The sequence below is a fragment of the Opisthorchis viverrini genome (assembly GCF_000715545.1).
Source record: "Opisthorchis viverrini unplaced genomic scaffold opera_v5_83, whole genome shotgun sequence".
In the NCBI taxonomy this organism is placed as follows: Eukaryota; Metazoa; Platyhelminthes; class Trematoda; order Opisthorchiida; family Opisthorchiidae; genus Opisthorchis; species Opisthorchis viverrini.
In genome coordinates, this window is record NW_008751739.1 from 1,164,849 (window position 1) to 1,181,870 (window position 17,022).

Consider the following 17,022-nt stretch of genomic DNA (forward strand, 5'->3'; position numbering starts at 1 on the left):
ATATATATATAATCGGTCCTAATGAGACGGACAAAGAGAACACAATGTTTCAAACTAATTGAATATATTGAATACGATGATGTATTGCAATTCAGAGATACCAGATTTCTGAAGCTACTTACACTCAGAATTAGCTAAAAACGAAACGGGAATATAGAAGAATTTTAACTATGTGGAACGCTTAGAAATGGGTACAAAATAGCGGATTGGGGACGAGCCACAAGAATCTACGCTACCTGAGCTACCAGCATTCTCCTCAATAGCAGACATAACAATCAACCGATTCGATCAATCAGTAGAGTAGAAAGTGAGCGCTTGAATCACAGTTACTGTTCGATACTAGGTGTAATACAGAATACCTACGCGACCAACGTCCATTACGGGATGCATTACAGTCAGGCATCATTTTCCAAAGCGCGCGATTAAATCAGTCGGTCGGCTAACTAATACATGAACAGTCGATACATCTTAATAACCGGTCAAATGAAAACGTATGCGCCATTTTAGAAAACATGTTTCCCAAGAAGAAAATTACTGATTAAGTTAGCTCAAAGTAAGGATAAATCGACAGAGATCGCTGCATTTTCGGTGTCTGCGCCAAACACCAACGTCTAGATCGTAACACCGATCAGGAGAAAATAAATAGCTACCGCAAGCAAATCCGAACACGCCTAAACCAGGCCAATGATCCACACATCTAGTGTGCAAACTAAGTGGAAAATATGTCCGTTTACGTGATGCATGTTAGGAAGTGTAGATCGGCCAGTCAACTTACCGGCAAAAAAGCGATTAAACAGACCGGCCGCTTCAACCACTCCTTTGTAGCCAGCAATGTTGGCCATCGAAGAAAGCACGTCGAACGCCTGTGCGCGACTTATGCGGGGGACACAGTCCAGGGCGAGTAGATTAATGTTTTTCGCACTCAGTGTCTCCAGTAAGGGCTTCATCAATAAAAAAAATCGGCAAGGATGTATACATGCACGGTCCACTGAACAGAACGTGAAGACCCGAGAAACGAAGGTGAGCGTCATGCAAACGCACGAATACAAACTGCCTGACCGAGCATTTTAACTCGTCAGTTCAAACATGGGATTCTTAAAATAACAAGCTACTGGGCTGTATAAGGCCGGGATGACATCCAAAAACGGCTTGATTAGAATACAGTTACCCACTCACCAGGGACAACACAAAGCGATCTTGCTCACCAGTTGGAAAGGATAACGATGAAGTGTGACTGAAGGTGGACGACACAGGAATAGGATTAGAAAGCCAAGTTCAAATAAGTGCTTCCTAGATAGAACGACGGAGAAACACAACTTAACGCAAGACACTCAGTTTATCAGCCGGAAACCATGTACCAGGGGTGCATTGGTTCCACAGCTACAGTCAAGGAAATACATGAGAGCAGGGAGGATGTTGCTGGGCTTTGGAGACGGTGGCGCGAACAGTTATTTGCTACAGAATTCATATAGTTTTCTGGCAAAAGGGGAAACTGGAGAGCTATTCACTGCAGGTCATACCTTTGAAGCACGAGCGCCACTGACTGCGTGATTGAGTCATGGTGACCAGTCTCGTCAATCACGGATGAGCAGAATCCCGTGGTCCCATCCAGAGAAGCGTCGATTGTCGATCCGACTGAGTTTACTGGTTAATGTTTTCATGCTTCGTTGCAAGGGTGTGAACTGCTCACCTCTCACCCAGTACTGGGTGTAAAGAACTTTGAAGAGTAAATGGTCATCTGATGTACGGATTGTCTGTCCTGAGAAGCGCGTGAGGTGAGGCGTGAGATGCTCATCCAAAGTGGGGAAGTAGCGTCATCTCAAGAAGATCTTGCGTACCTCGGAATTGTTAAGCCTATATTTATACCAGACCCGGACAATGCATCGCAGACAACGATGGTCGAATACTGACACCTTTCACACCTCCTCTGCGTGTAGAGGCCACGTTCCCCACCCATAAATTAGTATGATGGTACCGTCTCAACGTATACCCTGTCCATGACAGACAAACCGAAATCATTCCAATGCCATAGATGTCGAAAGTTGACACAGGGAAACCGAACTGCTAACCAAGGCCGCACAATGGCATGATCAGAGTCAAGTTGTGTAACTCAGAGGGAGCGACAATGTTTAATTGAAGCTCTCTACTCGAATGCATGATTGACTTGAGGTTGACGGCTTCCAAGTTGCGCGGCGTGAGGGCTCGTGTCGAAAGTTCGCAATAGCTGGAGACAGCACACAGCTGCACCTGTACAGTTATCATTAACTACGAAACTAGAATCCAACAGTGTTTCTTCTAGGTTCGGTCATCCAACCAACTTGGCTATTCATACCACCCGTCAAGATGGTTGTATCTGTCTTTTTCTTGAAGCCTTGACGAATCTCGGTAAAGCCTACCTTTCTAAGCTTCAGAACTGTTGTCTGTCGTGTTGTACGCTTACTCAACTGACAAACCTTGTTTATCTCAGCGAAATGAATTGATCTTCATTGAAACAGACAACTGTTTACCGAAATAAGGAGCTCGAGATAGTTCAACGGTTGATGCGCGAAATGACTGACCGGAAGGTCCGTAGTTCAAACCCGACCTTAGCACCCCGACTGCTCCTGTCTAGGTTTTAGGCCTCGTGCTTCCTTCGGGTGGCATGCCAGCTACGCACCGAAAGGCTGTTACAGCTAAGCTATTATTTCTAGCTATTCATCCAGTCCAATAGAGCACTTTCAGTCCTGCAGCGGATGGTAACTCTCATATCATATAAGCCACGATTCAGTGCGTCAGAATCACCAAGCACCCAAAGTGCGAGATGTGGAATGTCTGGGCTCATCCTAAGCGTTTGAAGTGAATGACCGAAGTGTGGTCTTGTATATGTGTTTCGGAGGCAGAACACACATCAAAAGAAAGGGAAAGCAAAGTTTAAGCGAGTTGTCGGAGAGTACGGACATTGAAAACTGCGACGTGGATCGAACCTTTTGAGTTCATTCACTGATTATTTAGGTTCATTTAGGCTGATAGCTTGGGCGCGGAACAATGACTAGCGGTAAACCAGCAGAAGGGTTGGAATGGGGTGCGGGTGAGGACCAGTGCGAGGAGCTGCAAAGGTGAATGATATTTCACGGTCCTCAGATCGACGAAAGGGGTCTGCTTGAGTCACCCCACATCGAACCTTGGACTAAAAAGTCTGACTCACAAGACACAGGAAGAAGGTATTTGACTCAAAAATCTGACCGACAAGGCAGTGGGCAGTAGGGTTTACTTAAGGTCAATGAACTAATATTCTAACCGGTTGGGCTGCGAGGGACTAGCCTAATCCAAGGCATACATGTTTCACTCCTGGTACTACTGTGCGCAGGAGATACACTTGAAGCCACATTTGGGTTCTTGGTAGATTTTAGTTGTATTTCGATGGTACTGAATAAGTCGCCTGTGATTACGGTTAACCACTAGGTGACTGCAGTGTGCGGTTTTTGTAGCTGCTTTTTTGTAACCCATCAGGCCTCGATGTTTCGATAAACATGGATATTTTGGTTGCTTAAAGGAAACATTTTTGTACCTTCATACAATACGACTTTGCCTCCTAATCAAAGTACGGGGACTAGCTGCTCTTCATTTGACTGTTCCCTATAGCCTTCCCGGCATGGTTAGACTTTGTGGAGAGAAGGTTCAGGTAGTGTGGCCAGCGAGAATACCGGAGCATGCAACCCCCCTCAAACAAGCAACTTTTCTGAACGTGATGATTAACTAGCCCCAGGTGAGATCAAAGTTTGTTGGGAACCGTGGATAAGCAAGCAGAGTGCAAACCGGGGGGACAAACTCACATGAATTCGACTACCTAATTTTCCACAGGAATCGTTTGAATTCCGCCGCTTAATGGATCGAGAAAGCCCACAGAGAAGTGACTTAGTAAGGATGTATGAGAGCCGCAAACATAAAATTAGGTCATCACGGAGTTCGAAGACGGATAGCCCAAAAATGTATGATGTCGTAATTCGCACCAGATTCACGTAGGAGTATGGTCAGTACTAATAGGTTGTGTCAAAAGAGAGCCCTTGTCCGTTCCGTCGCAGTCTTGCGAATTCAACCATCCAAAAAACTCGTCGCATAGACAGGGAGTCCCTCACTAAGAAGCTCAAAACACTGGGTGTTTTTTAAACAAAGACAGAAGTAATCGCTGGATTTTAACACATCTACTCTCCTCAGTCGCGGTTCGTAAAACCCACTTTTGGAATCACCTGCACTAGTACTCTAGGGACGTGGCCTGACGTATGTTCAGCCACGCGGTCCAACAGATACCAGTAGAATGTGTGGAAGCAGGCGCCCCAACAGTTTCAAGGAAACTGGTAAGTTACATGAGCGACAGACGGGTTTACAGGACTAGGATCGTATAACGATCTCTTAATAATTATAACTAAGCACAGTTGGGCATCACTGTAATTTCGTTTCTAGGCCTAATCGATTTTGTGCCAGATAATATTGGCTAATTCGTTGCCCCGTTCGTCAGACAAATGCAGCCCATATAATAATTTACCAGTAATCTTGTGGTTGTGCAGACGCCTTCATCGGTAAAATCTGTCGATAATTGCAGGAGTGCGTGGCTGAATATACACCACAGTGCGTCCTTAAAGCAGTGTAAGGCAAAGTTACTCTCTCTCTCTCTTACCTTTCCTCTTCATATTTTTTGTTGATGTGAAGGCCTGAAATTTCCTTGCCTACCTCTGAAACCTCGGGAGTCGAAATGCACCCGAGACGATCACTCAAGATACTGCTATCGTTGGTTCAGATCCTTAAAAGATCCAAACCATTTTAATTAGCCTAAATCATTCTGCCGCAGGTTTGGCACGCACTTCACATCTGCAACGTGTGAAGTGCTGCTCCAAGACTAGGTTGCATCAAACCCAAACCTCATGCTTGTGGATGAGCCAATCAATGTGATAGATAAATGTTTACCTGGGCAGCTGTATAAGTTCCGTGCAGTGGCTGGAGTTGAGTTTACTTCTCAAATCGAGGGAGCCAGGGAAGATTTCGCCAACCTCCGTCTGTAAAGGGCTGAGTTTATACTGCGGTGGTGCTATCCATATTGCTTTATGGGTTAGAAACGTGGTATCTACGTGCTGAGCACATACAAAAGATGTGTGTTTGACCATCGGTGTCTTCGAAGCATTGGTCACGTCTGGTGAGAACGTCGGATTTGTAATGATGAAGTACGTCAGATGGTCTTAGAAGGAGCTCTCCCACGATAGGTCAATTTTTCACGCTGGTTAGAACATGTACTCAGCATGCCAGAAGACCGTCTGTCTCACAGAGCTTCTTCACCCAGATCTGTGCTGAGTGGAAGCGATCCAGAGGTGGACAGTGTGCAACCTGACAGAGAACTATGAAAACGCTAACCAGCAGACTTGGTCGGAAGGACAACTGCCGCCTCCCTGGATGGGGACCCCGAGACTCTACCCACCGATGGTTAGTGACACTGGCGTAAGTGACCCAATCGCGGAGTCGGTGGCGATCATGCGTCAAAGCTAACGCCTTCAATGTGCAGCTACCCGATTTCCAAACCAACAGAACATGCTATCACTTCCAAAGCTTGGCCATATCTCCCGCATTCTCCCAAATCCCGGTGATCGAAACTGTAGCAGCTGAAATGCGCCTCAGGTATCACTTCCAAAGCTTGGCCATATCTCCCGCATTCTCCCAAATCCCGGTGATCGAAACTGTAGCAGCTGAAACCAATGCGCCTCAGGTACACGGTGTATGGTTGACAAATTGATTGACTGATTGAGTTGATTCCAAAAGTCTAAGGTCTAATCGTGACTCAGCATATGGGAATGGATTCAAAAGGATCCCAAAAAACATGTTACTTGGTATGATATGTAATCGGAACACAGAGCCACTGTCAATCTGTGGGACGTCACTCATCAGTATCGACAGACCGCCACTAAGGATAAAGGAAGAAGGATAAAGTAAGAAACAAAATACTTGCCTATCACAATCATATTCACCATTCACCAGCTACCTGTTCATTCCACTTAGTTGCTCACGACCTTTTGTATACAGGCTGCGTTCCATGAATTGTGTCTACCGTGGATAGGAAAACGGCCATCATCCCCGATTAGCATATTCTTGTTGTGTTAACGTTGTCCGACCGCAAAGTTCGGGACGTTCGAGTTGACTAGAACGTTTAGACTATTGGTCAAATAATAAATGTAACTTCAACACGGAGCATGAACGCTGGTGTCCACATGCTGGCTGGAAGATGATACCAGGTAATCAAAATTTTGGATGAGTTTGTAGGTGGATGAGGTATTTTAAAGTTTGATGTTTAATCATATTCTGTTTGTTAAGCTCAAATGCAAACGAGTAGCATTATGGCTATTATTGGAGTTCACCCCATTTCGTGAAACATGAAAATGCAACGGCACCGGGAAGGTGAAGTAATAACACGAGAATCAGAAGAGTAGCGACCTTGACTGGCATGGCGACTATCATGTTACAATAGCGAGTCTGTAGGGTCAATAAATTTTGTGGACTCGCACAGGTGGTGATGAATCCAAAAGGTTTGAATTTTACCTACATTTTAGACAGTAGGGGTAGCATCCATCTGAGACTAGCGTTACGGTGATAACCAGCAACCAAATCTCCCCCAGGATATGGATGACGTCGTACCATTGAAGTCAACAAATGCTGAAGAGCCGGGAGGCACAGTAAAGATGCTTTATCAGTAGCGCATTCCACACGTACCTCTAAAGGGATTGAAAATCACAATTTCCCGGATCGTTGTCCAAACGGGCTGTTGATCTGCAATGTGACTGACTGACACTAGCGACGGTTAAGTATTTTGTTCATAGTGTGAGGAGATTCAGGGAATTTCAACTAAAATTGAGTGACCATCTTATGAAACCACAGGAGTTCCGAGTTCAGAATCTCCGAGATAGTAGCTTGAGCACAGTAATTCAACCACAAACTGCTTATCAGCATTGTGATTAGCTCACATTCAGACTCTTAGACATTCAGCTACTTATGGATTGTTGGTAGCGTGAGGAGATTCGGGAAATTTCAACTAATATTTCGTTCTGTAATTACCTCGGAAAAAAGAATGATTCACACGAGTAAAACTTCCGTCTGAGAAACCGGCACGTAAGGAGTATGATCACTCGATTTGGAATCCTTGATTGAAAGATGAGTAGCGCTATACCCTGTCGAAATGCGAGATAATCACACTGCTGGTCAGCCGCTCGTGGCCGAACCGTTAGGTGTCCTAACTACTAGCAGAGGGGGTCCCACATTCGAAACTGGGGTTTCATCAGATGAGCATTGCAGATGGTTCCCGATAAGGATGTGTTTTGGACCACCATTTTCCTAATGACTTCTTAATACAGTGAAACCGAGTCTGGATAGCCGCTTGATAGCCTGATGCGCTTGACCAAACCAGAAAACCAATGAACGTGCGAATCGACGGATCTATTGAACACTGACGCGTGCAGGCATGTCGTGTGCAGCCGAAAACAGGATGTTTGTAGAGCTCACGTGGAAAGTTCTAGGTGGGCAAAAAGTGATACCAAAAATAGAACCTGTCTGTCAAGGGCAAGTGAAGAACAACCAATTAAATCTGTCTCAACGAAAACGGTTATTCCATTGGCAGTTGTGTAGTCCGGTTACGTTCGAAGCTGGTTCTCCTAATGGGATGAAGCAGCCTTACAGTGCTTCTGGTCTTTTCAGCGTATATTGGTTCTAATTACAGGACGAAACATCAGGTAAAAACTTTTTTCTGAACGTTTGCGGGGGGTAATCTTTTATCTTGTGAAAACAAGTGCACTTAATCGAACTATAAGGTCCACTTTCTGGAGCGTTTGTGTCCGCCGGATGGCATGGAATAACGTTATATTTTGAAGCTTGCAACCTAGCAAAAATTTAACAGATATAGTCCCTCAGCCTCGGTGAAGTGGAAACACACAAGGGCTTCATTGCTGCAAACCCGATAATATGAATTCTCGAACATATCAAATCGCACTTGATCGATACCTAATTTTGGTACTGCATTGTGCTGTTTTTCTACCAAGCTGTATCGATTATATCTACGTTTTCTGTAGGATATATTCTGTTCAGCACCAAAGAAACTAAATGGAAAACGTTACATAAAGATTGCGGGCTTGATTCGGTTCAGGCTTCATCAAACAAGTTGAACACCAGTGTGAGGAGTTTAAAGTCAAAACGATACTTAGTGAAATAGGATTTACAATCCGGTGTTCCGGGGCTTATTTTATTCGACCTGACATTCTGCAAACGAAGTTTGTGAGGTGCTGAGAAAAATCGTTCAGCTGTAGCACCCTTTCAGTGCCTAACTGCCATGCCACCAGAAGGAAGCACGAGGGCTGGAATAGCGCCAGGTTGCCCAAGCCTAGACAGGGGGAGTCGAGAGGCAGAGGTCGGGTTCGAACCACGGACCTTCCAGTCAGTAGTTTCGCACTCTAACCATTTGGACCATCTCCCCCTCCCCTGAAGAACGTCTCACTAATGTGAATTATCATCTCTCTACAGTGACTATCGGGTCTTCGTCTCTCGTTTTTCGGCCGCTGAGTCTTGGACTGTTACACTCAGTTGAGTGTAGAGTGATAGACAGCCCCATTAACAAACCATGCAGCACAAACGGTACGCACGATTTGCTGCACGAAGCCTAACAAATATTTTTTTAAAACGGACGTGACTCAGCTGTCGCACTCCACACACGCGGATGAAACCAACAGATCGATTTCGATGACTCACTCGTAATCTGGTCACGATTCAAGTCACACGTGGGACGGATTTGAGCTGGCGCTATCCAACCCATATCTGGTTTGGACTTACTGTAAACCCTGGTAAACACGGAAACCGAACTTCATGCGGGAATCTAAGTGACTTCAGCCGACGCCCATCCTTAGACGCACAATGCACTCGTTTGCAACACATCTGCGAGTGGACTAAAACTTTTTTAAGCAAAAATGTTCCCCTTTGTTGCATGTGTGCTCAAACTAGAAATCACTCCAATCTACCCTCATTTTATCGCGATTTGTTTTAATTAATCCCCTTTCCAAATTTTTTGACGCGCGTTCGACTTCGAACTTGCTATGCTATGGCTTCAGAAGTGGGGTCACATATTTTTGTTGAAAAATTGAAGCTGTATCCTTTTCATCCTTCGCGTCTTTTGGGAATGCGTTAAGTGAATACATGGGGGATAACTTTGTGATATTTGTGCGTTCATCCAGTAATTGAAGCATCAACGCTATTTTGCCTTACGAATGGGTGTACTACAAATGCAGCAGACGATGTGCAAGACAAACGGAAAGTTGAGGAATCCGAAGAAGCCAGTAAGCTGAGCGCTTCTGCTATCGACGAATAGTACGCGAAGAACTTGCTGTCCAGTCCATTTTTTGTCTGAGGCAGGGGACCCGTTTCTCGATCACTTCTTACAATCCAGAAAACAACCATAAGGTTTTTGTACGTTCGGCTTTTGGTAAATAGACAGCTAACCGAAGAGAAGTTGGGATCCTGCAAGGCCATGATGAAGTACGGAACGCCATCGTATGGAGTACGGCAGTTTGTGGCCGATGAGTTCCTTATCAATCAGGACATTTACAACTACCACTGTTGAGTAAGTGAGGCATAATTGAGTATAATGATGGCAGACGATATGCCTTCGACTCAGGCAAAACTTTGGGAGACTGGACGCGTGCTTGCGCTGCAGTCAGGGGAAGGTCACTATAGCCCCATGTGCTTCTCCAGATGGCAGCAGATAGCATTATCACGACGCTTCCCAAATGTGGTAGATGTCGAGGGAACGCAAGCGACAAACCGTTTTAGGTAAGCTTCTTTGGAGCAACTAACATCTGACCTGTAAACACAAGCTGTATACTTTCCTGATCATGGATGGCAGGAGTACCGGGCGTCCGGTTATGTATGCCTTCGTGGAAAGCGAACTGTTTGCTCCCATATGTAGAATGTCTGGTTTATTCAGGGGAAGGATGGGTGAGCGGTATCCAGTAAAAACTTGTCATGAATAAGTTGGCGGCACAAATGCGGGCAGGGTGAGTCGTGTTTAGCTGCGACGTCATGTTGTACTACTTCCCATTAGAAAAGCCGTCAGGAGGCACACATGTATCACATGACAGTGATGTATTTTTGGTCACAGACATAGTCTGCAAACAGCCGGCACATATCCCACTTTATGCTCGCCTGGACAGTGCGGTACAGTAGGTTTTTATCATAATACGAGCAAACATATTTCGATATGATCTGCAGCTAGTGCACCGCACGGACCCACGACTTGTCTTTTACCTTACAGCCCGCTGGTTGTACGGCACCGGCAAATAGGCGGTGCACAATGCGGGATGACCCACATTGGTAATGTGACTAACAACCATCTGGAGAATGCAAACGGCCGCCTGAAAAACCGGGTGCATCACTCAGATCCACACTGAAGCACACCATACAGACGCCCGGCACGCCGAATGGCTCATGCAGGAATATGAGATGCATACGTCATATAACTGAGACCGACGGGAAATCCTAGATGGCGACGGCTAAGTTCTGAACACTGTCTGTCGAATGAATACGTATCCATGTTCCACTGTTTTGGGGCATTTGGGACAGCGAGTCACAAGGCTGCGCTGTCAGAGTTGAAACAAACAAGGTGAATAACATAGCTCCTGGTGCAAACACCCAGATGCTCCAAGACGGTTGACACCTGTGCAGGAGAAAGCACATGCCCATTCTACCAGGCGATGTGGCTTCCCTGAGACCATTTGTTCTCCGTATTTAGAGACTAATCGGTTATAAACAGTGAGAAATACTCTTTATAGGGTTCTTTTTAGGTTGATTCCGCATCCACCGACGGTGGCTGTCAGATTACCGGAACAAGGTGTACCCCTTACACTTGTCCCCAAGCCACCGCCGATGGCTTTCGATGGCCTGCGTAAACAGCTGAACCGAGTGGTGGATAAGCCTCAGAGGCTGGAACCCAGGAGGGCCACAGCCATCATTAAGCAGTTGATTGTTCAGGGCGAATCCTGCTGCGCCAAGCCTCGACGTATGCAACTGATGGCCTGCCGTTGGTGGTCGAGGATACTGCACCTCAATCCAGATGGCAGTCTGGGGACACAGACTTGGGCTTTTGTGTGCTTTGTGGCTTGTACCAAAGGTGAGTCCACAGATGAGTAATTTATTCTTGGTTCTTAGCCCCCGGCCCGTCCAGAAAACGCAAAAGTGTACTTGCTAACCGGTCCGCAAAGATGGCGTCTTATGATATTGATCTGGACCGAAGCACAGAATTTCAGAAAAGTGTGTCCCGGAAGTCTGTGTGCGTCCGTATTTTCAGCACCAAGGAGCTAACTGACAGTCGTTGTAGAGCACCACTAAGAGGAAAAAGATGGGGACGATTTCGTGTGACTTATACAACGCAAACCAGCTTCAGACTGTTCGTCTGTTAATGGGACCCAATGCATTTCATGTAAGTCTCATATTTCTTGAGGGCTATGGTCAATGGGCACCAAGCTACGAGAAATTGCGCAATGCGAATCAGTCGGTGACAATGACGTTGTGTAAACAAGCCTCTACGAGATTTTCACCGGTGAAGTGTTCCCTTTATAGGGTAAGTGTTGCTCCCAGTTTGTCAGCCGTCTAACCCACAGTGATATTTCGACTCATATCTTGCTCTCATTTCATACAGTCAATAGCTCAATGAACATTACGCTTCCCGGCAGGACGTATACACCAATGAAAACGACGGGTAAAATTCAACTTTTCATGTCGTACATTTTGGACCTTCAACTTTTCCTGGTAGAGATGGATGGGCGCACTTCGGCCAGATGAGTAGGTATCGTGGACTCCTAGCTGCAAGTTAGTCGTGTGCGTCAGCTAGATTCGTTAGGCTGTCCGCTAGATTCGACGTAGGTTCCATGTGGCTAGTTGGTTAGGCATCCTGGACTTCCAGGCGCATATCAGTCATACGCGTCAGCTAGGCTCCTTCAGCTGTCCGGTATTAACAACGACATGGTCGTCCCAGCATATTTTGCCGAATTCTGCTTTTTACCAACAAGCTTGCATAGATCATCTGCAAGCCCTACGTTCTTCCAACTCGCACTATGTACTCGTCAATAATGAATGCGTCTTCCACGCTTATAACTCGGAATAGAAATTATCTAGAATCCTGAACACATAATTCGGTATTTGACCATTCAGGCAGATATAAATAGCAAAAATTATTTGCAGGAGTTGCACCTCTGCTTATGTTGTATTCACCATGTAGTTTTGAGAAAGCACAATGAATTATTTGAGCTGCATAACTAGCTGCGAACTGGGTACATTGCGAGCGTTTCACGTTTGCCGCAATTCGCGATATCTGATTACATTTGGCACCGTTTTCACAGTCGATGGTGATTCATGACCTTGAAGATCTGCTCACTTACATATCACCCATGCGGAACAATTCGTCACACAGACATTCTTCACTATTAAGTGGCAACCTTGAAAACATCGTAGCTTTTGAGAATTCAGTACCATCGTGCGAGTACTGAGTGGCTCAGCCAACAGACAAGGCATATCGATTCACATCCTAGCCGAAACGCACAAAGACATGCATACGCACATGAAACTGACATAAACATATGCTACTGATACCGAAGTAATAGCTCACCTCAGGAACGCCCCAAAGAGAAGACACGATGGCGGAGCCGAAAAGCGCTGTTCTTACACCATATGCATCTCATTGTAAGTAACTTTGAAACAAGTTGCCCACACCACCTGAAATTCCGGATTGGAAACCTTATTCCACGAAAGTCCCCCACGCTTGTGTAGCGCTTAGCTTGACGAATAGAGTAGGTCACGTGACTTAGTCCATTGAGATGTCCATGTCCAGCGTGGATTATTAATGCTACGGGTGTGATAGAACCACCATCTCCCATTAATAGGCTGTAGCATGGAACCTGCTATTCGAGACACGCCTTGTAGGGCTCCACAAACAACCAAAACCAAGCTGAGATGTGGAGAGTCTAGGGGGGTATTGTAGGCGGACAAACAGTGAACAGGTAAACCAGGCAGTAAACTGTCAGGCAAACAGCATGCTTTTAATCAATTGAGGAGTATAAAAGACCTACGTAGACACGGTGTTGCAGAGGCACTCTAATTAAACGTAGAGTTTGAGGATTAATGCCATGAATCATGAGATTCACATCGCTTACAAGCCGGATAAGCCTGATACCACTGGCCTTTATGTATATGCAATGCAGGGTAGATGTGCCTAGTCTTATCTCTAAGGAAACTCATAAATTTCCTCGCCACTTACAAAATCTTATTATACTAGCAGTTTGTCTGAGCAAGCCATGTTCAGATCTGCTCATCTGGGTTGTATGACCGTCGAGTAGCTTTGCACGCTTGCGGAAATATCATCACCATGATACTGCATCACATCAGTTGAGGGCTACACGGATAGGCAGTAATACGCAAGCGACGAAACAAAAAGACCCAGACATGATAGTATGACATGCCGAAATTGCCTCAAAGAAGCAGGTCCTCACCTTATTTTGTGCGGGGTAGAAGAGGCTGATGAGTGTGCTCCCAGGCTTGATCAAACCAACTTCATTCCCGGCAGCACTCCCAGGTTGTTGAATCGGAGCACGAACCTTCAGCAGAATATCACTGTCTGTGTATATTTTTGGAGAATCTCCACTGACTACAGTAGCACCCGCCTGTTCATAGTCTGCGTCCCGAAATTGTGCGCCCAAACCAGCACCCGACTGAATGGAGAGGCGGAATCCTTTCTGGGTGAGGGTTTTTGCCGTCTGGAATAGGTCATAACGGATGAAGTGCACATGAATCAGTTCGACGAAAATGAATCAATTTAACACTGAGCGCTGTTTTGAATTATACTATCAATAAAATAATAAATGCACCACATATCTATGAACCTTGAAATGCGAGTCATCTTTTCAAATGAACGAATGTTCTAGTCTCTCGATGGTATAAACCTGATAAGAACTTTCGGGGGCGACCGCATTAATCTAAATTCAGATTGGGTTATAAAGGTAGGATTTTGTCTTATTCCTTTGAAGGTATATATGCTCTGTAAAAAAACGTACAAAAGCAATAGAAATTGACTAAGGAAAAACCTACTAGTCAGTCTCTGAGACGTTTTAAACTCATGGCGAAAGCTTAAATTTCGCTATGCTCTTCATTATCAACAGAACACTGGTGCTCTACTGTCGTTCAACCATGTCAATTTATTTCAATAAAGCCTTATAAGTGGAGAGAGAAATGGGACAGGAAGGGATTTAGGGAGAGCCCACCGCAATACTCCAACACTTAGTCAGACAATCTGGACAGAAAATGACAGCAAGAACACCACCAAATTCGGTTACTCACCATATTGATAACTGTCTCCAATTAGGCACAAGAAGTGTTACATTGACCCCATCCTGGAAGGCGAACAGTATCAACAGATCTCAAACTATTCACTACTTGAACTCTTACAGACCACTTTCAAAGAATGTGCGCCCCTCAGCATGAGTTTGCACTTTGTGGGCGCGAGCCACGTGCCGAAGGACTGGATGACCTGGGTCAGCTTTTCAAGCAATGCGCTTCCTGCTCCACTTTAGAACTAAGGACAATATAATCTGCGAATTCCAGGCAACAACGTTCTCAATCGGACAGATCCGAACATCGGAGCTTTGTAGACCAAGAGTTTGTCTGATTAGTTCGTCAGTCAGGAAGAAACGGAAATACAGAGTGCACATCCTTGTCGGAAACTACTGTTTGTAGGAAAGCTTTTGGAGGACTCCCTATACAATCCCACGCCCAAACAAGTAGGTGAATACTAACAGCGCATGAAGTTCACGAAGTTCCAGGACATGCTCTGTTCCGTATGCGTTAAGAAGGAGGAAGCTGTCGACAATCAAAAGCATAATTGAGGTCAGAAAATATTAAGTTTGTAGAGCGTCTATACACATGTCATTGCTATAACATTTGAGGCACTGTGAAGAAGTGATTCACAAAGTAAGGTAATGGCTAGAATCCTGCTCCTTGTTCTCATGGCTTATCTTCACGCGCCTTCATGAGATGATGTTCAGTTCAGTTTACTTTATCAGCTTAGAGCAGTGAAGCATCGGTGTTTAACACTGATAACATACTGTTGATGATGATGATGATGATGATGACGATGACGAGTTTACCAGCTATAAACCCTGCAGCGAGTACACGACTGTTCCAACAGCGGGGAAGTTATAGCTAAGCATTGGAGACCATGGTATGTTCACTTAGTTCGAAAAAAAACGGAAAGTTACTCATTGAAGACGATAGCTTCGATGAACGGCGTCACCGATTGTGTCACTAACCAGTGTTAATGATTGGTGAGTTGAGTCCCGGGGTCCCAATCCAGGGAGGCGACAGTTGTCAACCCAACTCAATTTGCTGGTTGGTTGTTTCATACTGCGTTGCCAGATCACACATACACCGTCCACCTCTCAGTCACTTCCAATCAGCAGGAGACTGAGCGAAAAGAGCTCAGAAAGGCAGATGGTCCACTGGCATGTGGTGTCCATGTAATAATCAGCGTAACTCACGAAGTGTGACTCACTCATCATGGGGAGCTTCTTTTTCCTAATGAAATCTGACGCACTTGATATGCGATCTTCACACGAGACCCGACCAGTGACTCGAAGACACCGACCGTCGTTGCGAAGGCAACGTTACTGATCCACAAGATAGTATGGAGAAAACTGCTGTAGTACGTACTCTGCCGTCAATAAACAAAACGATTTCAAGCCGGCGCTACAGATGACGGAGGTTCCCAAAAGTTGTCCTGGTCTTCCTTTGTTGCAGCAAAGGAACAAGGTCGAATAAAACACAAGGCAGTCGTGATATACCTTCAAAGTGGAAGGTACTAGATCCCAGATTACCATATTCACTACCCCAGGGACGGTCCGTCATGCGACAGCACCTCCCTGGGCTGTCGCAGCCAAATGGACAGAGTCCGGCCGCTCTTAATACCCGAAGATCACTTCGACTGGACGGGTGTCACTAGCGGGCTACGAAGACATGCCCTGATCAGTTAGAATATCGAATAATCAGGATCGAGCATTATAGCTAAACGCTTCTTGCTCCACTGAGAAGATCATAGTGTGACATTCCGTGAAAACTGTTGTAACGATCTCTGTCTCTATAAAGGGCTATCTCAACCTACAGTGCTTTATGATATACTATAGTGGGAAGCGTAGAAAGCCAAGAACCGAGTCAAAAGCTGCACCAAACTTTGCAATAAACAATATGCCGCACGTGGTGAACTCAGGCGTAGGTCTACCGTATACTCTTACCCGCCAAAAGGAGAAAACTGATTACCAGACATCGCCAGAGTTTTCGACAGTATAGTCAAAGACAGCTTTCAACTCAAGAAAAATGACCAAGGTGGTACATTTGGAAGAATGGCCCTGTTCAACGACTTGCCTTAAAATAATGATATGGTTCGTGCATTCCCGGCCAGAGCAAAACCCAGCTCGATTATCACGAGCATGTCTGTCACGATAAGCGATCAACCTGCGCAAAATAATTTTAGAAACCACCTGGGGCGGGACGGCTACCAGGCTGATACCACGATGGTTATCACATGACATTCCTCAGCATCCTCTAAATACTAAGCTCACGGTCGAGGCACTCCATCTTACCGGTGAAAGGAAGAAGGCCTTCACTGCTGAGTTATTTATTCGGAAATGCCAACTGACCGGTTACAGACCATTGAACAAGGAAGCAAAACTCTAATCTGCATCTTAGTTACAGAAACTGGACACAGATCTTCTCCCGAACGAGTCTTCCTGGAGATTCATTGCCTCCAATCATTCGTCGATCAAATAAAAGCAAATGTTACAAAGTGGCTCCACGAATTCCGCAACAGAATTCCATTTTCCAATCGAAGCAAAGCGAAATTCTACGAACAACACATACTACTCGCGTGCCTTCCGATCAGTAGTATCACCGTTACACACCTCCACCCCTTAAAGCTCGTCCACATGCCAT

The 17,022-nt window shown here is 45.4% G+C and overlaps 1 protein-coding gene across 1 annotated transcript in view; it reads right to left on the reverse strand.

The window, feature by feature from the left end:
• T265_04810 (hypothetical protein) overlaps nt 1-17,022 on the reverse strand; it is a gene marked incomplete at both ends in the record, with an annotated part of 61,051 nt that overhangs the window by 25,729 nt on the left and 18,300 nt on the right. Inside the window, 2 exons of the mRNA XM_009169648.1 lie at nt 776-941; nt 13,536-13,799. Coding sequence (XP_009167912.1) covers nt 776-941; nt 13,536-13,799 — 430 coding nt within the window. The remainder of the gene's footprint in view (nt 1-775; nt 942-13,535; nt 13,800-17,022) is intronic.